Source organism: Pipistrellus hanaki, assembly GCF_964339955.1.
Source record: "Pipistrellus hanaki genome assembly, chromosome: 3".
In the NCBI taxonomy this organism is placed as follows: Eukaryota; Metazoa; Chordata; class Mammalia; order Chiroptera; family Vespertilionidae; genus Pipistrellus; species Pipistrellus hanaki.
In genome coordinates this window covers 121398768-121419409 of record NC_140505.1, presented here as the reverse complement: position 1 = coordinate 121419409, position 20642 = coordinate 121398768, and the positions used below count along the sequence as shown (strand labels likewise).

The window sequence follows — 20642 nt, the reverse complement described above, 5'->3', positions numbered from 1 at the left end:
ATAAATTTTTTTGAGTCAAAGAAATAGTTCATTTTAAAATTTTGATTTTTTAAATTAAAATTGTCTTTAAGTCAGAAGCTGAGAACACAGTAATCAAAGAAACAAGGATAAAGTAACTTCACCAGCAAGAACTGAATATATTTAGTGTCTAAATTTAATGGACAAATATTAAATTTCTTATATACTGTAGGAAAACTAGTACCAAGAAATCCTTTTAGCTAATATATGAATGCTTCATGTATGCAATATATGAATTTTTAAATCTGAGAAAGTCAGTGTGTGCAGTTTTAAAAAAGGGAACTCTGCCAAAACTGGTTTGGCTCGGTAGATAGAACATCAGCCTGTGGACTGGGGGGGTCCCGGGTTCGATTCCAGTCAAAAGCATGTACCTTGGTTGTGGGCACATCCCCAGTAGGGGGCGTGAAGGAGGCAGCTGATAAGTGACTCTCTCTCATCGATGTTTCTAACTATCTCCCTCCCTTCCACTCTGTAAAAAAAAAAAAAAAAAAAAAAAAAAAAATCAATAAAATATATTTAAAAAAATAAAAAAGGGAACTCTGTTACAAAGATGAACCTCAAGACCATTATGCTAAGCAAAATAAGCCAGTCACAAGAGGACAAATGTTTTATGATTCCAATTATATGAATATCTAAAGTCAAAATAATAAAAACAGAAAATAGAAAAGTGGTAATCAAAGACAATGAGGAGAGAGAGGACAAATAAATGTTTAATGGGTAATTTCAGTATTGCAAGATGAAAAATTCTAGAGATCTGTAGTACAATGCATAAACAACACTTACTAAATTATATACTTAAAAATGGTTTAGATGGCCTTAGCCAGGTAGCTCAGTTGGTTAGAACATTGTACCAATACGCCAAAATCAGGGCACTTACAAGAAGTAACTAATGAATGCATAAATAAGAACAAAAATTGATGTTTCTCGGTGATAACATTTGCAAATATGCTCTCCCATATAGTGGGTTTTCTTTTGTTTTGTTAATGGTTTCTTTTGCTGTGAAAAAGCTTTTTATTTTTATGTAGTCCCATTTGTTTATTTTCTCTTTAGTTTCCAGTGCCCTTGGAATGGTATCAGTGAAGAAATTGTTTCAGCATATGTCTGAGATTTCTCTGCCTGTGGATTCTTCATTTTTATGGTTTCCCGTCTTATGTTTAAGTCCTATATCCATTTTGAGTTTATTTTTGTGTATGGTGTAAGTTGGTGGTCTAGTTTCTTTCTTATTTTTATTTTTTGCATGTATCTGTCCAATTTTCCAAACACCATTTATTGAAGAGACTGCCTGGACTCCACTGTATGTTCATGCCTCCTTTGTCAAATATTACGTATTTTTCGGACCATAAGACGCACCGGACCATAAGACGCACCAGTTTTTAGAGAAGGGAAATGAAGAAAAAAAGATTCTGAAACAAATAGTGTCCTAAAATATTTTATGTGCATTAAAACCCAACATCACAGTCATAAACACATGTAATCAACCCTGTAAAGTAAACAGCAGCATTTAGAACCATTTAGAACCATTATTAACAAATACAGTCAGCAAAAGACAAAATGTACTGTAAAACACAATAACGAGAGACTTCAGTAATAAATTAGAATAAAGTTGAAGATTTATGGTAAAGGTTCTGCTGAGATCTATAGTACGCCTACCCAGTAGTCAAGCACGGCAACAGAGGGCAGAGAGGAATGATTGGGGGAATAGACGCGGCATTCTTCCGGCACGGAGTACGGGCCAGCAAGGGGTACAGGCGATGATTACGGTTTGGATTACGCAGTTACCGTACACCACACCTGGGCTGACATGGAGATATGGCTGCAGCGAGGGCATGGAGGCTGACTACCATACATGGGAACTCCTCTACCACTCGGGGTTTACAGACACTCTGGGCACGGAGGAATGGACAGTGGCTGCAGCAAGCACACAGAGCCGGGCAAGCACACAGAGACCACACAGAGCCGGGCAAGTAAAAAAACTTTTTTTTAAAAGTATATGTGTAGGCTATATTTGGACCATAAGACGCAGGGACTTTCCCCCCCCACTTCTGGGGGAAAAAAAGTGCATCTTATGGTCCGAAAAATATGGTAATTGAGCATAGCAGTTTGGGTCGATTTCTGGGCTCTCTCTTCTATTCCATTGATCTACATGCCTGTTCTTATGCCAGTACCAGGCTGTGCAGTGTTTCCCAAACTTCTCTCATGATGAGAATCACCTGGTGGAGTTGTTAAAACACAGATTCCTGAATCCCAACTAAGAAGTGCTAAACTAGAATTTTTGAGAACATATAGGTAAAATTGCATACCTAACTTAGTGCTCTGTATATAACATCTGTCTTAGAGCACTAGTTAAGTATACAATTTTACCTATATGTTCCCAAAAATTCTAGTTTAGCAATTCTTAGTTGGGATTCAGGAATCTGTGTTTTAACAACTCCACCAGGTGATTCTCATCATGAGAGAAGGTTGGGAAACACTGGTTTAGAGAACAGTGGCTTTGTAATACAGCTTGAAATCTGGTATTGAGATTCCTATTTTGTTCTTATTTCTCAGGATTGCCGTGGCTATTCAGGCTCTTTTTTTCCCCCCCAGATGAAATTTTGGAGAGTTCTTTCTAGGTCTGTGAAACATGCCCTTGGTATTTTAATAGGGAGTGCATTGAATCTATAGATTGCTTTGGGTAGGGTGGACATTTTAATTATGTTGATTCTACCAACCCATGAACACAGTATGCCCTTCCATCTATTTATGTCTTCCTCTATCTCTTTGTTCAATGTCCTGTAGTTTTTCACAATATAGGTCTTTTACTACTTAGTTAAGTTTATTCCTAAATATCTTAATTTTTTTGGTGCAATGGTAAATGGGATTGCTTTTTTAGTCTCTCTTTCTGTAAATTCACTGTTGGTGTATAAAAATGCCACAGATTTTTTGGCATTAACTTTGTATCCTGCTACATTGCCGAATTCATTTATTAAGTCTGATAATTTTTTGATGGAGTCTTTAGGGTTTTCTACGTACAGTAACATCTCATATGAGAATAAGGACAGTTTTACTTCTTCTTGCCAATTTGGATGCCTTTTATTTCTTCTTGCCTATTCGCAATGGCTAGTTCTGATAAAGGTTTAATCTCCAACATCTACAAGGAATTTATACAACTTAATAAAAGGAAAATAAATGATCCAATAAAAAACATGGGCAAAAGACCTAAATAGAATCTTTTCAAAAGAAGACAAAGGAAGGCCAAGAGGCACATGAAAACATGCTCAAAGTCACTAATTATCCGAGAGATGCAAATCTAAGTAACAATGGGGTACCATCTCACACCTGTCCGATGTGGCTATCATAATGGCTATCATCAACAAATCAACAACGACAAGTGTTGGTGAAGATGCAGAGAAAAAGGAACCCTCGTACACTGCTGATGGGAATGCAGACTGGTGCAGCCACTGTGGAGAACAGTATGGAGTTTTCTCAAAAAACTAAAAATGGAACTCCCATTTAACCCGGTTATCCCACTCCTAGGAATATATCCCAAGAAACTAGAAACACCAATCAGAAAGAATATATGCACCCCTATGTTCATAGCAGCACAATTTACAATAGCGAAGATTTGGAAACAGCCTAGGTGCCTGTTAGCAGGTGATTGGATCAGAAAACTATGGTACATCTACACAATGGAATACTATGCTGCCATAAAAAAGGAATTCTTACCATTTGCAGCAACCTGGATGGAACTGGAGAGCATTATGCTAACTGAAGTAAGCCAGTCAATGAAAGAAAAATACCACATGATCTCACTCATTTGTGGATAATAAAGAACATTATAAACTGATGAACAAAAAGATAGATACAGAGGCAGTAAAGCATCAATCAGACTGTCAAATTACAGCAGGAAAGTTAGGGAAAGGTGGGGGAGATAAGAGATTAACCGAAGGACTTGTATGGATGCATATAAGCATAACCAATGGACTCAAGACACTGGGGGGTGACGGCATGTATGGCAGTGGGGTGGGGAGGGGGGCAATGCGAAGATATGTACACAAATAATACTTTAATTTAAAAAATGGGGAAAATTGATGTTTCTATCCCTCTCTCTAAAAATACCAATAAATAAAAATTTTCTAAAAAGGTTGTAATGGATTGATCTAGATCAGTATTTTAAAAAATAGCTACGATGATAAAGTTAGTATTATGTGTTTTTAATAATGATAAAATATTTTTATAATATCAGAAAGTCAGCAGAATACCATTAAAACAGTTGTTTTTTTTAATAATCCAAATGAATTATTCAAAGTCATACAATGAGACAGAAATTATAAAAACTAAGCTCCCTGAACTTTTCAAAGTGGGTTAACAGAACATCACACTATTAACTTCAGAAATAAATGCTATTTTCTTTTGGAAGTCTCTGAGAAACAACAATTATAAATTAAATATAAATATCTATGCATCTTTAGGGAGAATGAATTTTGCTATTTCATTTTTTAAATTCTATACCACAATGAAAAATAGCTGTAACAGTAAGAATCCAAAATTTGACTTTTAAAGTATTTTTAGAAATATGCTCTTTTATTTCAGCTTGACAAATGTGCGTCACTACCTTCTGGCCTGACGAGGAATATGTCATTTAATTTTTGCCCTCTATAGTTTCTTTCTCACTGCTTTCAAGATTTTTAATTTGCCTTTAGTTTTTCAGAGGTTTGTATACAGCATGCCTTGGTGTGGAATGCTGTGATTTAACCTGTTTAGAATTTTCTAAGCTTCTTGCACCTGCAGGTTTCTCTCTATCTTTTGCCCAATTTGGTATGTTTTTGGCCATCCTTTTTCATCCCTTTTAAAAAAAAATTTTTTTTCACTGATTTTAGAGAGGATGGGAGAGGAAGAGAGAGCTCCAAACATCAAAGATGAGAGAGAATCACTGATTGGCTGCCTCCAGCATGCCCCACACTGGGGGTAGAGCCTGTAACTTGAGCATGTGCCCTGAAGAGGAATTGATCTCCTGGTTCACAGGTTAACAATCAATCACTGAGCCATGCCAGATGGACCCTTCGTCATTCCTTTAAATACTTTTTCAGACATTTCTTTTTTTTTTCTCTTCTTTTGGCACTCTAATAGCACAAATATTAGCTCTTTGTTACAGTCCCATAGGCCCCTGAGGCTCTGTTCATTTTATTTTACTAGTAGTTTATATTTTCTCTGTTGCCCAGATTTGGTAATTTCTGTTGTTCAATTTTTCAGGTCACTAATTCTTTCTTATCATCTCCATTCTGCTGTTGAGTCTATCCACTGAATTTTTATTTATTTTGGCTACTGATTTTTTTTAATTTCTAAAATTTCCATTTGGTTCTTTCTGATATCTCCCTTCTATTTCTTTGTGGACTTTCTATTTTTTCATTTAAACATGCTTGTAGTTATTTTTTGAACCATTTTTATGCTATCTATTTTATATTTGTCAGATAGTAATATTGCTATTAAGCAATGTTGGTTGGTCTCTATTGATTATCTTCTTCCATTTAATTTGAGATTTTCATTGGTATGACAATTGATTTTCAATTAAAATCCGAACACTTTGGGTACCATGTTATGACTCTAGACCTTGTTTAAATCAATTTTTCTTCTTCTTCATATTGTATTGATTTTTTACAGAGAGGAAGAAAGAGGAATACAGAGTTAGAAACATCGATCAGCTGCCTCCTGCACACCTCCTACTGGGGAGGTGCCCACAACCAAGGTACGTGCCCTTGACTGGAATCAAACCTGGAACCTTTCAGTCCACAGGCTGACACTCTCTCCACTGAGCCAAAACGGTTAGGGCCTTGCTTAAATCTCTTATGTAGCTGGCTTTGTCTGGCCCTGCTCTAGCAGAGGAAAGTGGGGATCTAAGCCCAGGTTCCCCACTCAACCTTCAGTGATACCAGAGATGGGGCAAGCTCCCTGTTACTTCTTACTTCCTGTCCAACCTACATGGATACTTCCCTGGCGGAGAAGGATATCAGAGTCTCACTATTCCTCATGAAGTTTCCACTGACACCATGACGGGAGGGAAGGAGAACTCTTTAATGCTTGGTGGTGGTGGTTAAAAGTACTCACTGTCCATTAAGCCTCTTTAGACACCACCCCAGCAGGCAGGAGTAAGAGCTCATCCTTACTGCCAGGTAGTGTGGAAGGCCAGGCTTCCCACATGGTCACTACTAGAAGCGATGGAGGGCTAGATAACCATCTGATGGGGATTAAAGTCTTATCTGGCTGTGTACTTAGCCTAATCTGACATCCACAGTGTGGGTGTTGGGGTGCCCAATTACAGCCTGGTAAGGGTGGAAGTCTATACTCCCTCTTTGCTCTGTTGAGTGTATGGGTGGGACTAAGATTTATTTCCCCCACGGTGTATGGCTGGAGTAGAGCAGTTGTTTTTGTTATTATTATTTTTCAGTTTTCTGCCTTGCCAAGGTTGTCCCTCTCCTTGTATTTGGCTAAAGAGATTAGGCTTTTATTGGGGCTTTTTTTGGTCTGCATTCATTGGTGCTTTGGTGTGGTGGTGAAAAGTATTACCAGCTTCTTCATCTCCATATATGGGATATATGAGGCAAAAAGAAAAGAAAAAAAAACCCGTGTCATTCTTTAGACCTTGAAATGCCTAGCTGCTCTGCCTTCTCTCTACTTTTAGAGGTTTCTTATATTTATATGTAATGTTTAGGCTTTTAGCAGAAAGAACAGAATAAAGCCTATCTATTCATCTGCTAAGAGGCAGAAATTCACCTTCCCATTTTTAATTGTCAATAAATTGCAAAATTTATAATATTACAATTTCTAACCTTTTTAAAAAATTTCAATTTGCCAAAACCAAAAGGCTATTTCGATATTATTTTTGTACATAAATCAGTTAATTTTAATTTCTAACATCATGATTCCGTAAGTATGCTACAGATATAATTAATTATGCCAATAGAAAAGACCAGGTTAATATTTGTGAGAGAAATTAGTGTATTTGTGAAACTGGGCTTTATTTCCAGTTGTCTCAGCAGCTGGGTTGTCATTTGTAAACAAATTCAAAATGTGGGGAAATTTTAATTCCTCTCTTCTCTTTGTAGAGCCAGCTTTAAATTTAGGAAATTCTGAAGGTTCTGTCATCAGCATTTTTTATCTCTTTCAATTATTCACTAAAACAGTAATTCTACTTCTTTGATCATGCACTAACTCCTGAAAACACACATTTGTTAAAATCAATTATTTTATTATTGCAGCTCACAATTCCCAGAGACAAAAACCCTACTTATCATGTAACAATTCTAAGATGTACATTTCCCTTATGTTGAAATATCACTGAAATTCTCTACAATCAATAGATCTTACAATCAATAAAGTCTTAAAATGAATATTGGCCAGGTGGTAGACAAGATGTCTTTGTCAATATCTGTCCTTACTTTAATCGACTTATGTGCATTGATATTACATTATTTGTTGAGCTTAATGTTGCTTAAAATGTTTTCCGAAACTTTCTGTTGATACTTTCTGGTAAGAGCAAGAAAGCACCAACATCAAAACTTGCTGAACGCATATCAGTGACTTAGATGAAAAATCCCAAAGTTTATATCAGAACATTCCTAAGCAATGTCACATGACATCAATGACACTAAATTGCCCAGAGAAAAATACTGTATTAAAAAAAAAACACACAAAAAACCAAAAACCTAGGAGATTAAAAAGTAAAAAAAAAACAACCACCCAAATCATAGTTTGATTTTTTTTTAACCTTTTCAATTAGTACATAAAATACTGGCATCTTAAATTTGATAAAATTCAGTATATGCATTATAAACATATCCAAAATATTCCTGGGTTCCTATTGCACCTTTACCATCTAAATCCACATTCCAATTTACTCTCTCCTCTGTTTCATACTATCTTGCTCTTTAGAACCTTAATAAGTTTAATGGCACCATTTCCCCAATTACAAAGGCTAAAAAGAAAGGCAGAATAGTGTAGTGGCTAAATGAGTAGACATGAAAAATTAGACTATATTGGTTCAAATCCTAACTCTGCCATTTACTGTGTAATTTCTATGACTCAGTTTCCTCATCTATACAATAAGAATTTTAATATAGGTCTACCATCACTCACACAAAAATATAAAAATTATTCTATTTTAGAAATATAGTATTATAAATTATTTAACAACGCCACTGAGTCTAAGGCATTATTCTCTAACCAAACACATTAATATTTTTGCAAAAAATACATTTAAAGGCTAAGCAAGAGGACCAGACCAGTATGACTAACTGAGAGAGCTTGGAGAAAAGTAAAAAAAATTAAGTTGAAAGGTGAGAAGTGGCCAAACAATGGCCTCATAGGTCACCAGAACTCGTGGCTTTTACCCTGAATGCATTAAGAACCTATAGGAGAGTTTTGAGTAAAAAATGTGATATTATCCCACTTACAATATTTTGAAAGGATCATTCTGGATGCTATATGAGAAATACATGGGGAGAAGAGGACGGTTATGGTTGTGTCCAGGATCAAGGAGAAAGAGGCAATGAAAAATAGTTTAATACTGAATATATTTTGAAGGACAGGCGAAGAAAAATTGTGAGGGTATTGATGGATGTTCATGGAATAAAGGTTAAAATGAAGAAAAGCCAAGTTATATATATGTCACCACAAATATTTAAAAGTTTTCATATCCTTAAATAGCTGGTACTTTAATGATAAAGTGACAAAGGTAATGAAACTTTTTCTAAACCGTAAATGAAACCATGAAAATGTCACTGATGTAATACTATTAGCATTTTACAATAATATAAGATCTACAACAATAGTGTTTTTAAAATGACTTCAAACAAGTAGAAAAATATATCAAATATACTAATTAATCAATATTTCATTCTATATACCATGAAGGTAAATAACATTAGCCTAATACAGAGCTAATTTTCTTTAGTGTTGGAAAATTTTATGGCAAATACTAAAGCATTCCTGCCTAGCTGACATGGCTCAGAGGTTGAGCATTGACCTATGAACCAGAAGTCACAGCTTGACCAGGATGCAGGCTCAATCCTCTGTGTAGGGCATGCAAGAGGCAGCCGATCAACGGTTCTCTCTCATCTTTGATGTTTCTATCTCTCGCTCCCTCTCCTTTCCCCTCTGAAATCAATATAAAAATAAAAAACAGGAGAAACCAAGATGGAGGCATAGCTAAACACTTAAACTGTTGCCTTTCAAAACAATTTTACAACTAAAAGACAAAACAGACATCATCCAGAACCACAGGAAGGCTGGCTGAGTGGAAATTCTATAAATAGAAGGAAAGCGAAAAGTACACGGAAACTCAGAGGAGCTGCAAGAGGTAGAGGTACTGAGATGCATGTGCAGAGAGGATTGGCAACTGAGTGTACAGCTGGCTTTCTCAAACTGGAGGGAGACAAAGGTCCCAACTGCGCTGAACTCCAGTTCTGGGTGAGACTCTGGGGACCCAGACTCATTTGGGGAGAAACTGGACTGTCTGGCAGCGGGTGGAATTCGAGGACAGCTTTCTCTCAGAGGTGCTTGCAGCAATCACCATGGGACACCGAGACACAGGGGCCTATTAGGGCTGTGCTGACGGGAAACCAATGCTGTCTGCTCTGCCCTAAGACTCTGCCCCATTCAAGCTGAGCATAGAGGCTTTTGCAAGTCTTCTCCTATAAAGGTTTCTCCAGCAAAGAAGTTCTCCCAACATAGACACAGCTGATTCTCACAGCCAATTGGCCTGGAGGTCAATTCCTCCCAGTGATACCAACAACAATCAAAGCTTAAGTACAATAAGACTGCACACAGCCCACAAAGGGGTGCACCAAGAGTGTCCACCTCAGGTAACTGGGGAGGCTGAGCCACTGGGTCCTATAGGACACCTAGCACATAAAGCCAATTCAAGGAAGCAGCCAAAATGCGGGGACAAAAAAACAGACCACAAATGAAAGAAATGGAGGAAAGCAAACGACTGGATATAGACTTCAAAACCACAGTTATAAGGTTTTTCAAGAATTTTCTAGAAAAGCCCAATAAATTTAGCGAGACCCTTGAGGATATGAAAAAGGACCAACTAGAAATTAAGTATACACTGACTGAAATAAAAAATATTATACAGAGATCTAACAGCAGACCAGAGGATCACAAGAATCAAGTCAAATATTTAAAATACAAAGAAGCAAAAACCACTCAACCAGAAAAGCAAAAAGAAAAAAGAATCCAAAAATATGAAGATAGTGTAAGGAGCCTCTGGGACAACTTCAAGTTCCAACATCAGAATTATGGGGTGCCTGAAGAAGAGAGAGAACAAGATACTAATAACCTATTTGAAGAAATAATGACCAAAAATTTCCCCCACCTGGTGAAATAAAGAGACTTACAAGTCCAGGAAGTATTATAAATAAAACCCCAAACAAAAGGAATCCAAACAGGACCATACCAAGACATATCATAATTAAATTCCAAGAGCAAAAGACAAAGAGAGAATATTAAAAGCAAGAGAAAAACAGTTAATTACCTACAAGGGAGCATTAATACGACTGTCAACGGATTTCTGAACAGAAATTATGCAGTTCAGATGTTAGTGGCAAGAAATATTCAAAGTGTTGAATAGCAAGAACCTACAACCAAGATTAAGCTACCCAGCAAAGCTATCATTCAGAAATGAAGGAGAGATAAATTGAAGGATAGCTTCACAGATAAGAAAAAGCTAAAGGAGTTCATCACCACCAAACCAAAATTAAATATTTAAAATGCTGAAAGGTATTCTTTAAGAAGAGGAAGAAGAAGAAAAAGGTAAAGATAAAAATTATGAACAAATACATATCTATTAACAAGTGAATCTAAAAATCTAGTAAATAAAAAAATCTGATGAACAGAATAAACTGGAGAATATAATAGAATCAGGGGCATAGAAAGGAAGTGGACTGACAATTCTAGGGGGGAAAAGGGTGTGTGGGGTGTGTGAAGAGACGAGACAAAAATCGTACACCTATGGATGAGGACAGTGTGTGTGTAGGGGTAAGGGCAGAGGGTGGGGTGGGAACCGGCTGGAGGGGAGCTATGGGGGGGGAAAAGAGGGACAGTTGTAATAATCTGAACAATAAATATTTATTAAATTAAAAAAAAAATTCCTTAAACATCCGTAGTGAAGACCTGAACAAATATGGTGATGAAATTAAAACATAAAATGATCATATCAGAATAATCACATTAATAACCAAAATGTTAATAAGTCATTTAAATTTTATTACTCAAATACAAAGTATTTTTCAGAAACACAAAAATTTCTATGATTTGCCAAGGCCGGTTTGGCTCAGTGGATAGAGCGTCGGCCTGCAGACTGAAAGGTCCCGGGTTCGATTCTGGTCAAGGGCATGTGCCTTGGTTGCGGGCACATCCCCAGTAGGGGGTGTGCAAGAGGCAGCTAATTGATGATTCTCTCTCTATCCCTATCCCTCTCTCTTCCTCTCTGTAAAAAATCAATGAAAAAAAATTTTTTTTTATGATTTACAAGAATATAAAAACAAAAAACAAAAATACAACAACTCCAAAACAATTCCCAGGCTAAAACTAGTTATTCAAATAAATAACGTTCATTGGTCAATCAACAGGAATAGGCTGATCAAACCAAAATGACATACTGTACAATGGAGTACTCAAAAAAATGAGAAATATTTCTATTTTCTACTACTGTGTTTCCCCGAAAATAAGACCTAGTGCATGGAAAGATAAGACATCCCCTGAAAATAAGACCTAGCGCAACTTTGGAAGAAAAAATTAATATAAGACACTGTCTTATTTTCGGAGAAACAGGGTATATAGCATTTTCCGTAATAGACTGTTAAGTGAAAAAAGCAAAGTCAAGGGATATGTATACAATGTTCTATCATTTATCTACAAAGGAGGAGTAATACTTACTTTAAATTTTAAAAAACACACTGGGATAAAATAGAAAATTAAAGAATATAGAATGTGGGAAGAAATAGAGTGGTAGAACAGGGATTGCCATTAGAACCTGCTATTTTTATATAAATTATAAAACAAAATTAAATATTTAAAAAACAAACTCTAAAACAACAACAACAGTGAACCTAACAGCACACCTATTTGGTGGTATAACCATACAGACTAGAACTATTTCAACTGACTTCTGCAGAGAGTAATTTGATGATATATTTCAAATCCGATAATTAAGGACAAAAAGAAATGAACCACCTTCCTCCTCCCCAAAAAACCCAACCAACAAATCAACCAAACTTCAAACTGCTTTTAGTAATCATACTGTTGTTATTGGTGGTGGTGGTATTGCTGTTATATTACAGTGTAATATATGTGTAACATATGATGAAATAAATAGTAATTATGTGTTATATTAATCTTATAATTCCCGGCAATGAAATGGAAGAGAAAGGAAATACTGATATATGATAGAAGAGATTCAATTAAAACAGCCTGCTGCTGAATTTGAATTGGAAACAATGACCAATAGTAACAATAAGCACTTCTAGCACCCATTACAAGGAAGGGGCTTCTTGGAGAAATGGCAAGTCTAGACCTAGGGCAGGAAATGTAAAACATGTCTGGAACACCTTGTAATACTAACGTGCAAATTCACTTTATCTGGTAATGTCCCAAGGACTCAGAAGCCAATATAAACAGACTCTTAATGACCAAAGATGGTATAATGGTGCTAATCAATAAGGATATTATATATAACTGCAGTGGACTGAAACACATCCTATATAATAAAAAGTGTAGTATGCAAATTGTCCCCTCGACCGGAGGTCTTCTGGGAATTCGACCAAGGGTGAGCCGGCCGGGGGAAGGGAAGGAGACCCTGGCAGGTGGGGCTGGCAGGCGGCCAGGGGAAGGGAGGGAGTACCCGGCTGGCAGTTGGCAGCCGGCAGCTGCTAGGGACCCTTACCAGTGCACTAATTTCGTGCACTGGGCCTCTAGTAAGATATGTTTAAATGCAGGAACTCCTAAAACTACTTAGACCTCAAAAGATCAATCAGTGCTTTTTATACTTCCTCTAATCCACTCTGGAGAAAGGGCATTATTAATCTCTATTGTTAGTTTTCCCTAAGACTTCTACCATAGTCAAAGCAGGGAGAGGTTGAGGGTAATTATCTTGGTGAAAGGTCAGACAATTGAGCCAGAATATGAAGAAGTATCATTCATCTATTCAACTGGTTTCTGCTAGGTTACAGACCAGACATGAAATGTCAATAAACTAAACTGTAACCTGTTCTACTATCTCCAACAAAAGTCAAAAATTTAGAACTCACTGTAGCCTAATCAGCCTCAAATTCTCAGAGTAAAACATCTCCTTCACTGTTTGCTTCAGCTCATTTCAATATGAATGAATTTGCACTTTTCTGTAAAGCAGCATGTAAACAATTAGAGATGATGATGAATCAGCCAGGAATACCAGAAAGGTCTGAGTTTGGTAGAAACCGATCAAGTAAAGAAATGAGGCAAATGAACCACTGTGTGCAAAGACACTTTGATATGAACCAGCAAGGACTGTCAGGAAACTAAAAGTAGCCCAGTACTGACATGGTGAAAAACATGGAAAGAAATATGAGAAGTAAGAGCTAGGAAGATGCCTGATCATTCCCAAATAACCACATTATTTCTTAAATAATATTAATCATAGAGGCTAAGTAGCTTGGCCAAGGGCACAAAGCTAGTGAATGCAAAACCAGGATTTGCAACAAATTTAAACCCAAATATTTCATTTAGCAAAGTGACCCAATTTTCCAAGGTTATTCCTAGTTTCTAACAGTTGTTTCTACATTAGTATTAATGGGGCCTTTTACCCTAACAAGTGCTCTGATCTGGAGATATCTTCACCCTAACTCTTAAGCTATCCACCATGCTATATCTTTCTAGGCCCAAGAAAACTAGGGTTTCATTAACTTCTCACACTCATCAGTGGAATTAATTGCTGAAAGACATAATGCTGATAAAATAATCATGCATTTGGAAAAGTTTGGGGCTATCACCTTAACAAATAACCCATTATATACTAGGTAATTTCTATAAACATTGTCATAATTTTAAAAAGTACATATGACAAAAAAAAAGTCATTATTTTCTAATTTGTTTGCACAGGACCTAAGAAGCATATATTCCATATCCTAGCTCCCCCAAAATAAAAAGTTATAGTTACTTTATTGAAAATAATATCTGAGCAGACTATTCATCCCCTTCACACTTGTTTACTGGCATGTAAAAAATTGGATAAGCCAGATTCTTGCTTCTTGCTTTTCCAGAGTAGACAGAGGCAAATATTAAGCCAGGCCAATAAGCTGCAGTTAGAGGGTTGCCCTCCCTTGACATACACAGAATATCAAGAAGATAATTTCCACTCCTCAACCAATTTTTATTTTGTTTTTGGGATGAGCATATGGAAAATCACAAGTCAGGAGCTGTAGTGATCATCTTGCCACTAAGAGGGGGCCAGGGTAGGCATAAGGTCTGTATTTAGGAAAGTCAGAAGAAGAAAAAGCATGTAAGACCCCAGAACTAGATGATCATCAAGCAGTTTAATAAACCTGAATGCCCTTCCTCTAAAGCAGTGGTCGGCAAACTCATTAGTTAATAGAGCCAAATATCAACAGTACAATGATTGAAATTTCTTTTGATAGCCAAATTTTTTAAACTTAAACTTCTTCTAATGCCACTCTTCAAAATAGATTCACCCAAGCCGTAGTATTTTGTGGAAGAGCCACACTCAAGGGGCCAAAGAGCCGCATGTGGCTCGCAAGCCGCAGTTTGCCGAACATGGCTCTAAAGTATATATTATCCTCTATAACAAGAGCTCTTATTTTTTAGGGCATTTTAAACCTGAAATACTTACTTGTAGCTAAAATCATCCCAAGTGCCACAATGGGTTATCAAAAAGTCTACAAAAATTATTCCATAGGAAATTATTCAGGACAATTATCTTTTCAAACTCAGAAACATAAATAAAAAAATAAAACACAAAGATTAAACACCTAAAGAAAAAAATTGGGTTTTCATTTTCCCAGAAGAGATAAATGAAATAATGGTCAAAAGTTAACATATACTGAGTACTTTCTGTGGGCCAAATATGCTTGATGAGTTATATCAGTTAACCCCCACAGTAAACCTTGGCAATATCATTCCTATTCTATAGAGAAATAGAGGAGAAAACTGAAGCTTATAAAAGTTAAGCAAGGTCATACCACTTGAGTGGTTGAGGAAGCTTTCATAACCCACCTCAGTTGACCCCAGTGTCTAAGAACTAAATATTTAAGGACAGCTAAAGATAAATACACATTAGCTATTTTTTCTATGATGAAGAGATCCAAATCATATGCATGAAAAGAACAGAAGGAGTTTGAGAACCATGATTATAATTATGGAACTTGAGAACCATGGTTATAATTATGAACAACCACTATTGTTTTGCAATGGCAAAAAGACCTCCTTTTATTTATTTACTAGTGGCCCGGTGCACGAAATTTGTGCGGGGGTGGTGGTGGTGGTGGTGGTGGTGGTGGTGGTTGTGGTGGTGGTGGTGGTGGTTGTGGTGGTGGTGGAGGAGGTGGGGGAGAAAAGAGGTTGAGGAGGTGTCCTTCAACCCAGCCTGCAGCCTCTTCAATCTGGGACCTTTTGGGGGATGTCTGACTGCCAGGGGATATCCCTGTGAGATCCGGCCTAAATCAGAAGTCAGACATTCCTCTCGAAATCCGGGACTGCTGGCTTCTAATCGCTCACCTGCCTGCTTGTCCAATTGCCCCTAACCACTCTGCCTGCCAGCCTGCTTGCCCCTAACTGCCCTCCCCAGCTGGCCTCATGGCCCCCAACTGCCCTCCCTGGCTAGAGGCCCTCTGCAGCCGGGTGTGAACACTTGCCTTGTCACCAGGCGATGACGCAAGTGTCCCTCTCCTCAACCTGGTAGCTCTGTGCCCTCTGCCCAGAGGCCCTCAGCAGCCAGGATGGAACGCTTGCCTCGTCGCCGTGGCAATGAAGCAAGCATTCCTCCAGGCTGCTCACACTGCACCCTCTCAGTGGCCACCCCCTTGGGATTGGGGTACTCCAGCAGGGCTGAGAGGACTGGGCGCTGCCATCTTTGTGATGAAGCAATAACTAATTTGCATATTACCCTTCTATTAGATAGGATTTTTTAAATATGGTTTTATTTGTTTTTGGAGAGAGAGAAACATCAGTGATGAGAGAGAATCACTGATCAGCTGACTCCTGCACTGCCTCTACTGGAGATTGAGTGCAACCTGGGCATATGCGATGACTACGAATTTAACTGGCGAGTTTTTGGTTCCTGTGTCAATGCTAAACCACTAAGCCACACCGACCAGAGAAATCATATAAAGAAGTCAAGGTCCAGAAGGAAGACACATATTACTAAAAGACATAGTGCAGTTAGTGTTAAGTCAGTAATAAAACACAATGCTGATCTTTTGATTCCAAGGTCAGAGCACTTTCATTTCACCAAACACTGCCTCTCCTTTAAATTGAAGTATCAGATCTTTAATATACATGGTGTGTGTGTGTGTGTGTGTGTGTGTGAAATATACAAAGAAATAAAACTAAAAGTTTACTAAGAGAGATTCACAAAGTTGAAAAGCTTTGATGTGTGCAGATAGACAATAAAGTATTTATAGTGTTGACACATAGTAAGAAGAAAAAAAATTTAATGAAAAAATTATTTTGTCAAGATATTCAGACTTCCTGTTAAAAGCTTAAATAATTGAATTTTCTTGGAAAGTACCCACTCATTAAAGGTGGTTAATACAATGACTCTCACTGAATTTGGAAGTAATACTAATAAAAATTAAACAAGCATAAATTGACTAAATGGAGAACTCCCTATAGCAAGGTAACCAAATTGAAAAGTATTGTTAATGTCTAACAATTAATAATTACATAGGGATAGACTTGAATTATTTGACAATCCTGTACATGTGCTCAAAAGAAAAGAAGATGAGAGGGTGAAGCATGTGTACAATCAATTACTCACATTATACAAAGTACCAAAAGCCAGAGGTGGGGAGACAAGGTGAGGATCTCATACCGTTATCAATGGACTCAATATTAGGATTCCCAAGAACCACTTATTCTCTTTTCTGGGAAGAATAATTTTCATGTATTACAGTAAAGTAAAATGTTGCTCATCTACCTTTAAGAAAATTTTCTGTAAAATCTAAGGACTCTATAATTGTATTTGAATAAAAGTAAACAGAGAACTGGCTTACTCTGCAATATCAAGATATCCACAGGAAGCAGCTGCGTGTAGTGGTATCCAGCCTTCATTATCAGGTTGATTAATATTTGCTCCATTTTCTACCAGAAACTTCACCATATCAACATTGTCATCAATGCAAGCCTAAAAACACACACAAAAAAAAAGTTTTGAAAATTACATAGGAATTGTTCACTTAGAAAGTTAACTGGAAGGAACTTTAATAAGCAAATGTACTACATTTTTTTTTTTTTAAAGCATAGAATAAACAAATAGCAAGTCATCCAGTGGTATAAAATATCTATAAATTACAAAACAGGATAAGGCTAGGTCAAAAAAGGTCTGAATATAATACAAAAAGGTGACTGGATTGGATACAAAGGTTGTATTAAATCTGATTTCTACTCCTACACATTAAGGAACCTGCATTGAGCCACTGAATTAACAGTGGCTTCACCCTAGCAGTAGGGTGAAGTAGTAGAAGACATTTTAGAATTTCAAGATGATGTTTGAAAAGCTATTCAGAGTTTTTAAGCAGAGGGGGTGACATAATCAGATCAGTATTTTAGAAAGAATACTGAAAGCAATATGAAAAGGGAAGAGTACCCAGACTGGGTCTATATTAAAAAAAAAAAAAAAAAAAAAAAAAAAAAAAAAAGCTTAGGAGAAAATGTGCAAGATTAATTAAAGATTAAGTATGAAGAGTGAAGGACAGAGAGAAGCCATCCATGGAAATAAATACCACAGATTTGAGGAGCAGTTTGAGGAAAGTAAAATGTTTTTTAGCTTTGGGATATGCTGAATTTATAGGTATCTGTATCTCTATCCAATCACCTTGGATACGCAGATCTTTGAAAATAAATGTGGGATGAAAACGTGGGAATTATCTTCATTAAGATAATAATTAAAATAATAGGACCTGAAATCACTCAGGGAGAGAATGCAGAGAAGTGACTATGAAAACATTAAGAAAAGGATTAAATTATGACCAGTAATTCTACTTGGAAGACAAAGACATTTGTGATATTTTATTCATTTAGTTAAAGAGAAAGTTTTCAACGTTACCATCTGGTAAGGAAGACACATACATAAGTAGATGAGTATATCAAAAGGAATGTGATAAATACAATCACAGAGCCGCGCACTGGTTATTGTGGAAGCTTAGAAAAAAAGAACTAAGGAAGAATGGTGGTAGTTAGGAAATATTTCCTAGGGGAGGCTCTACACCTGAGCTTAACATATGAATAAGTGAAACATTTCCTGGTGTATGAAGAGGCAAAGTCAAGATACATGGGCCGATAAAGGTAGGCAGGATCTAGAATAGTCTTATTTCTTTTATTGTATGAGTAATACTTGAGATTGAGATAAAACATTTTCAGGAGGAATGATTAATTTTTAAAGTTTCTCCATTTTAGGAAGGTGAATGACTAGGCTAGTTGAAAAACTTTTATGTTTTCCCAGTATAATGTAAGAAAAACCAACAAAAATACCTAATGTAGTTATTGTTAAATATGATTATTTTGTTACAAGTTTTTGAAATGTTTAAATATAAATTAAATGCTAAAAACACTGTCACAAAATATACATTATATATGAATCCCAAGTTTGTGGTGTAAACTGTTCCAAATATTCTCTTGAGCATTTATAAAGCACAGTCAAAAAACTGGCAAAGCTTTCTCATAACAATATTGTTGCTAAGAGAATCAAAAGCTAGCACATGCAGCACATTAAGAGACACATGATTTGCTGACTTTAAATATTTGACTAAATATGGAAAGAAACAGAACAACTCAAATATATGTGCAAAATATTATCTGACATGGTTTATCTTGAATTTTTTCTGAATACATATCCAGAGCAATTACCATTAATAAATGGCTGTGTGAAGATACTTCTGTCTTTTTAAATCCAGGCAGGGGCAGCTTTGTCAACTTGAACTGTAAACTAATTCAATAAACTAGTTTATGTATATAAGTCACCTGTTTTTATTTTAAAGGGGGCCTATAATTTTTCTCAAGAAATTAGCTGAAGGACAAACTCTGTTCCCCACACATTTTAAGGAAAAAGCTGAATAATGAAGCTGTACAACGTTGGCTCAAAGTAGATGGAGTCCATGGCTTACAGACAGATTTTGGGTAGGGCATGTGTATCTTTAAAAAAAATCATTAAATTTCATTCCTAGAAAAAATAAAAACAAATGTGTTTAGCAACTATGGAATTCAATTATGTAAAACCACGATTACAAATTTAGCAAGATCTGAAATATATTCTGATAGTGTTATATTCCTTTTCATGAAAGCAGTTTTGTTAAAAGTACACTCTAGAGCTAGACTATCTGGGATTAATCCAGTTCTGACAGTTACTAGTGTCATTGGATAAATTATTTAAAATTCTGTGTACCACAGTTTGCTCTAAAAAAGGAGAATAACGGTACCCACCCCAAAAGTTTACAATGAGAAATATATGAATACATACAGCACAGAAAGAATAGTACCTGTCAAACAGTAATTGCTACTATTATATTTGTATCAATACATATGCCATGTGCTGTATCATACATTTAAATTTTCTTTTTTTTTTTCTATTCTTATCCAAAACTTACTTTTTCATCCTTCTATAAATTACAAAACAAAATTAGATGGTGGATACTTATCAAATATTCCTTTTAGTACCAATACTTTTGGTAAAAGTCCCATCTACTAATGATTTCTAAGAGGATAATTAACTTTTAACTTTAGAAAATCTTCTAAACCGCTGAAACCGGTTTGGCTCAGTGGACAGAGCGTCAGCCTGTGGACTGAAAGGTCCCAGGTTCGATTCCGGTCAAGGGCACGTACCTTGGTTGCGGGCACATCCCCAGTAGGGGGTGTGCAAGAGGCAGCTGATCAATGTTTCTCTCTCATAGATGTTTCTAACTCTCTACCCCACTCTCTTCCTCTCTGTAAAAAATAAAAAAATAAAAAAAATAAAAAAGATTGGCTTAAAAAAATAAAGAAAATCTTCCAAACCCCTTCAAACACTTTTATACATACAAGTTTTATATAAGCTTACTCATACAAATTATATACAATGCAGAATAAAAGATTTAGTTGTATAAATGCAATTATAACAACTTAGGTGAAAATGTGATTTTAGTGAATTAGTTGAAATGCTTACAATTTGTGTCTAACCATTAGTAACCATTACTGATAACAAACAAATTAATTTGAATACAAAGTTCTCTAAATCAATTTATACTTCCTTGAAACAACTCTTTGACTCCTTAGTAAGGAAAACTCAGTTCTGTTCAACTGATGGGAGCAGAAATTTGTAGATATACTAGAAAACTGCCCATGCCTTAAGCATTCTGACTGACAGATGTCAGTGAGTATGCTTAAAGAAAAACTGAAGTGAA

The 20642-nt window shown here is 36.3% G+C and overlaps 1 protein-coding gene across 5 annotated transcripts in view; it reads right to left on the bottom strand.

Moving 5' to 3' along the window:
- Positions 1 to 20642, bottom strand: part of PPP1R12A (protein phosphatase 1 regulatory subunit 12A) — a 141076-nt gene that overhangs the window by 78432 nt on the left and 42002 nt on the right. For all 5 annotated transcript variants that reach the window (XM_084880201.1, XM_084880202.1, XM_084880200.1 and 2 more), the window contains exon 2: positions 17262 to 17392. In XM_084880201.1, the coding sequence (XP_084736327.1) occupies positions 17262 to 17392 (131 nt within the window). The remainder of the gene's footprint in view (positions 1 to 17261; positions 17393 to 20642) is intronic.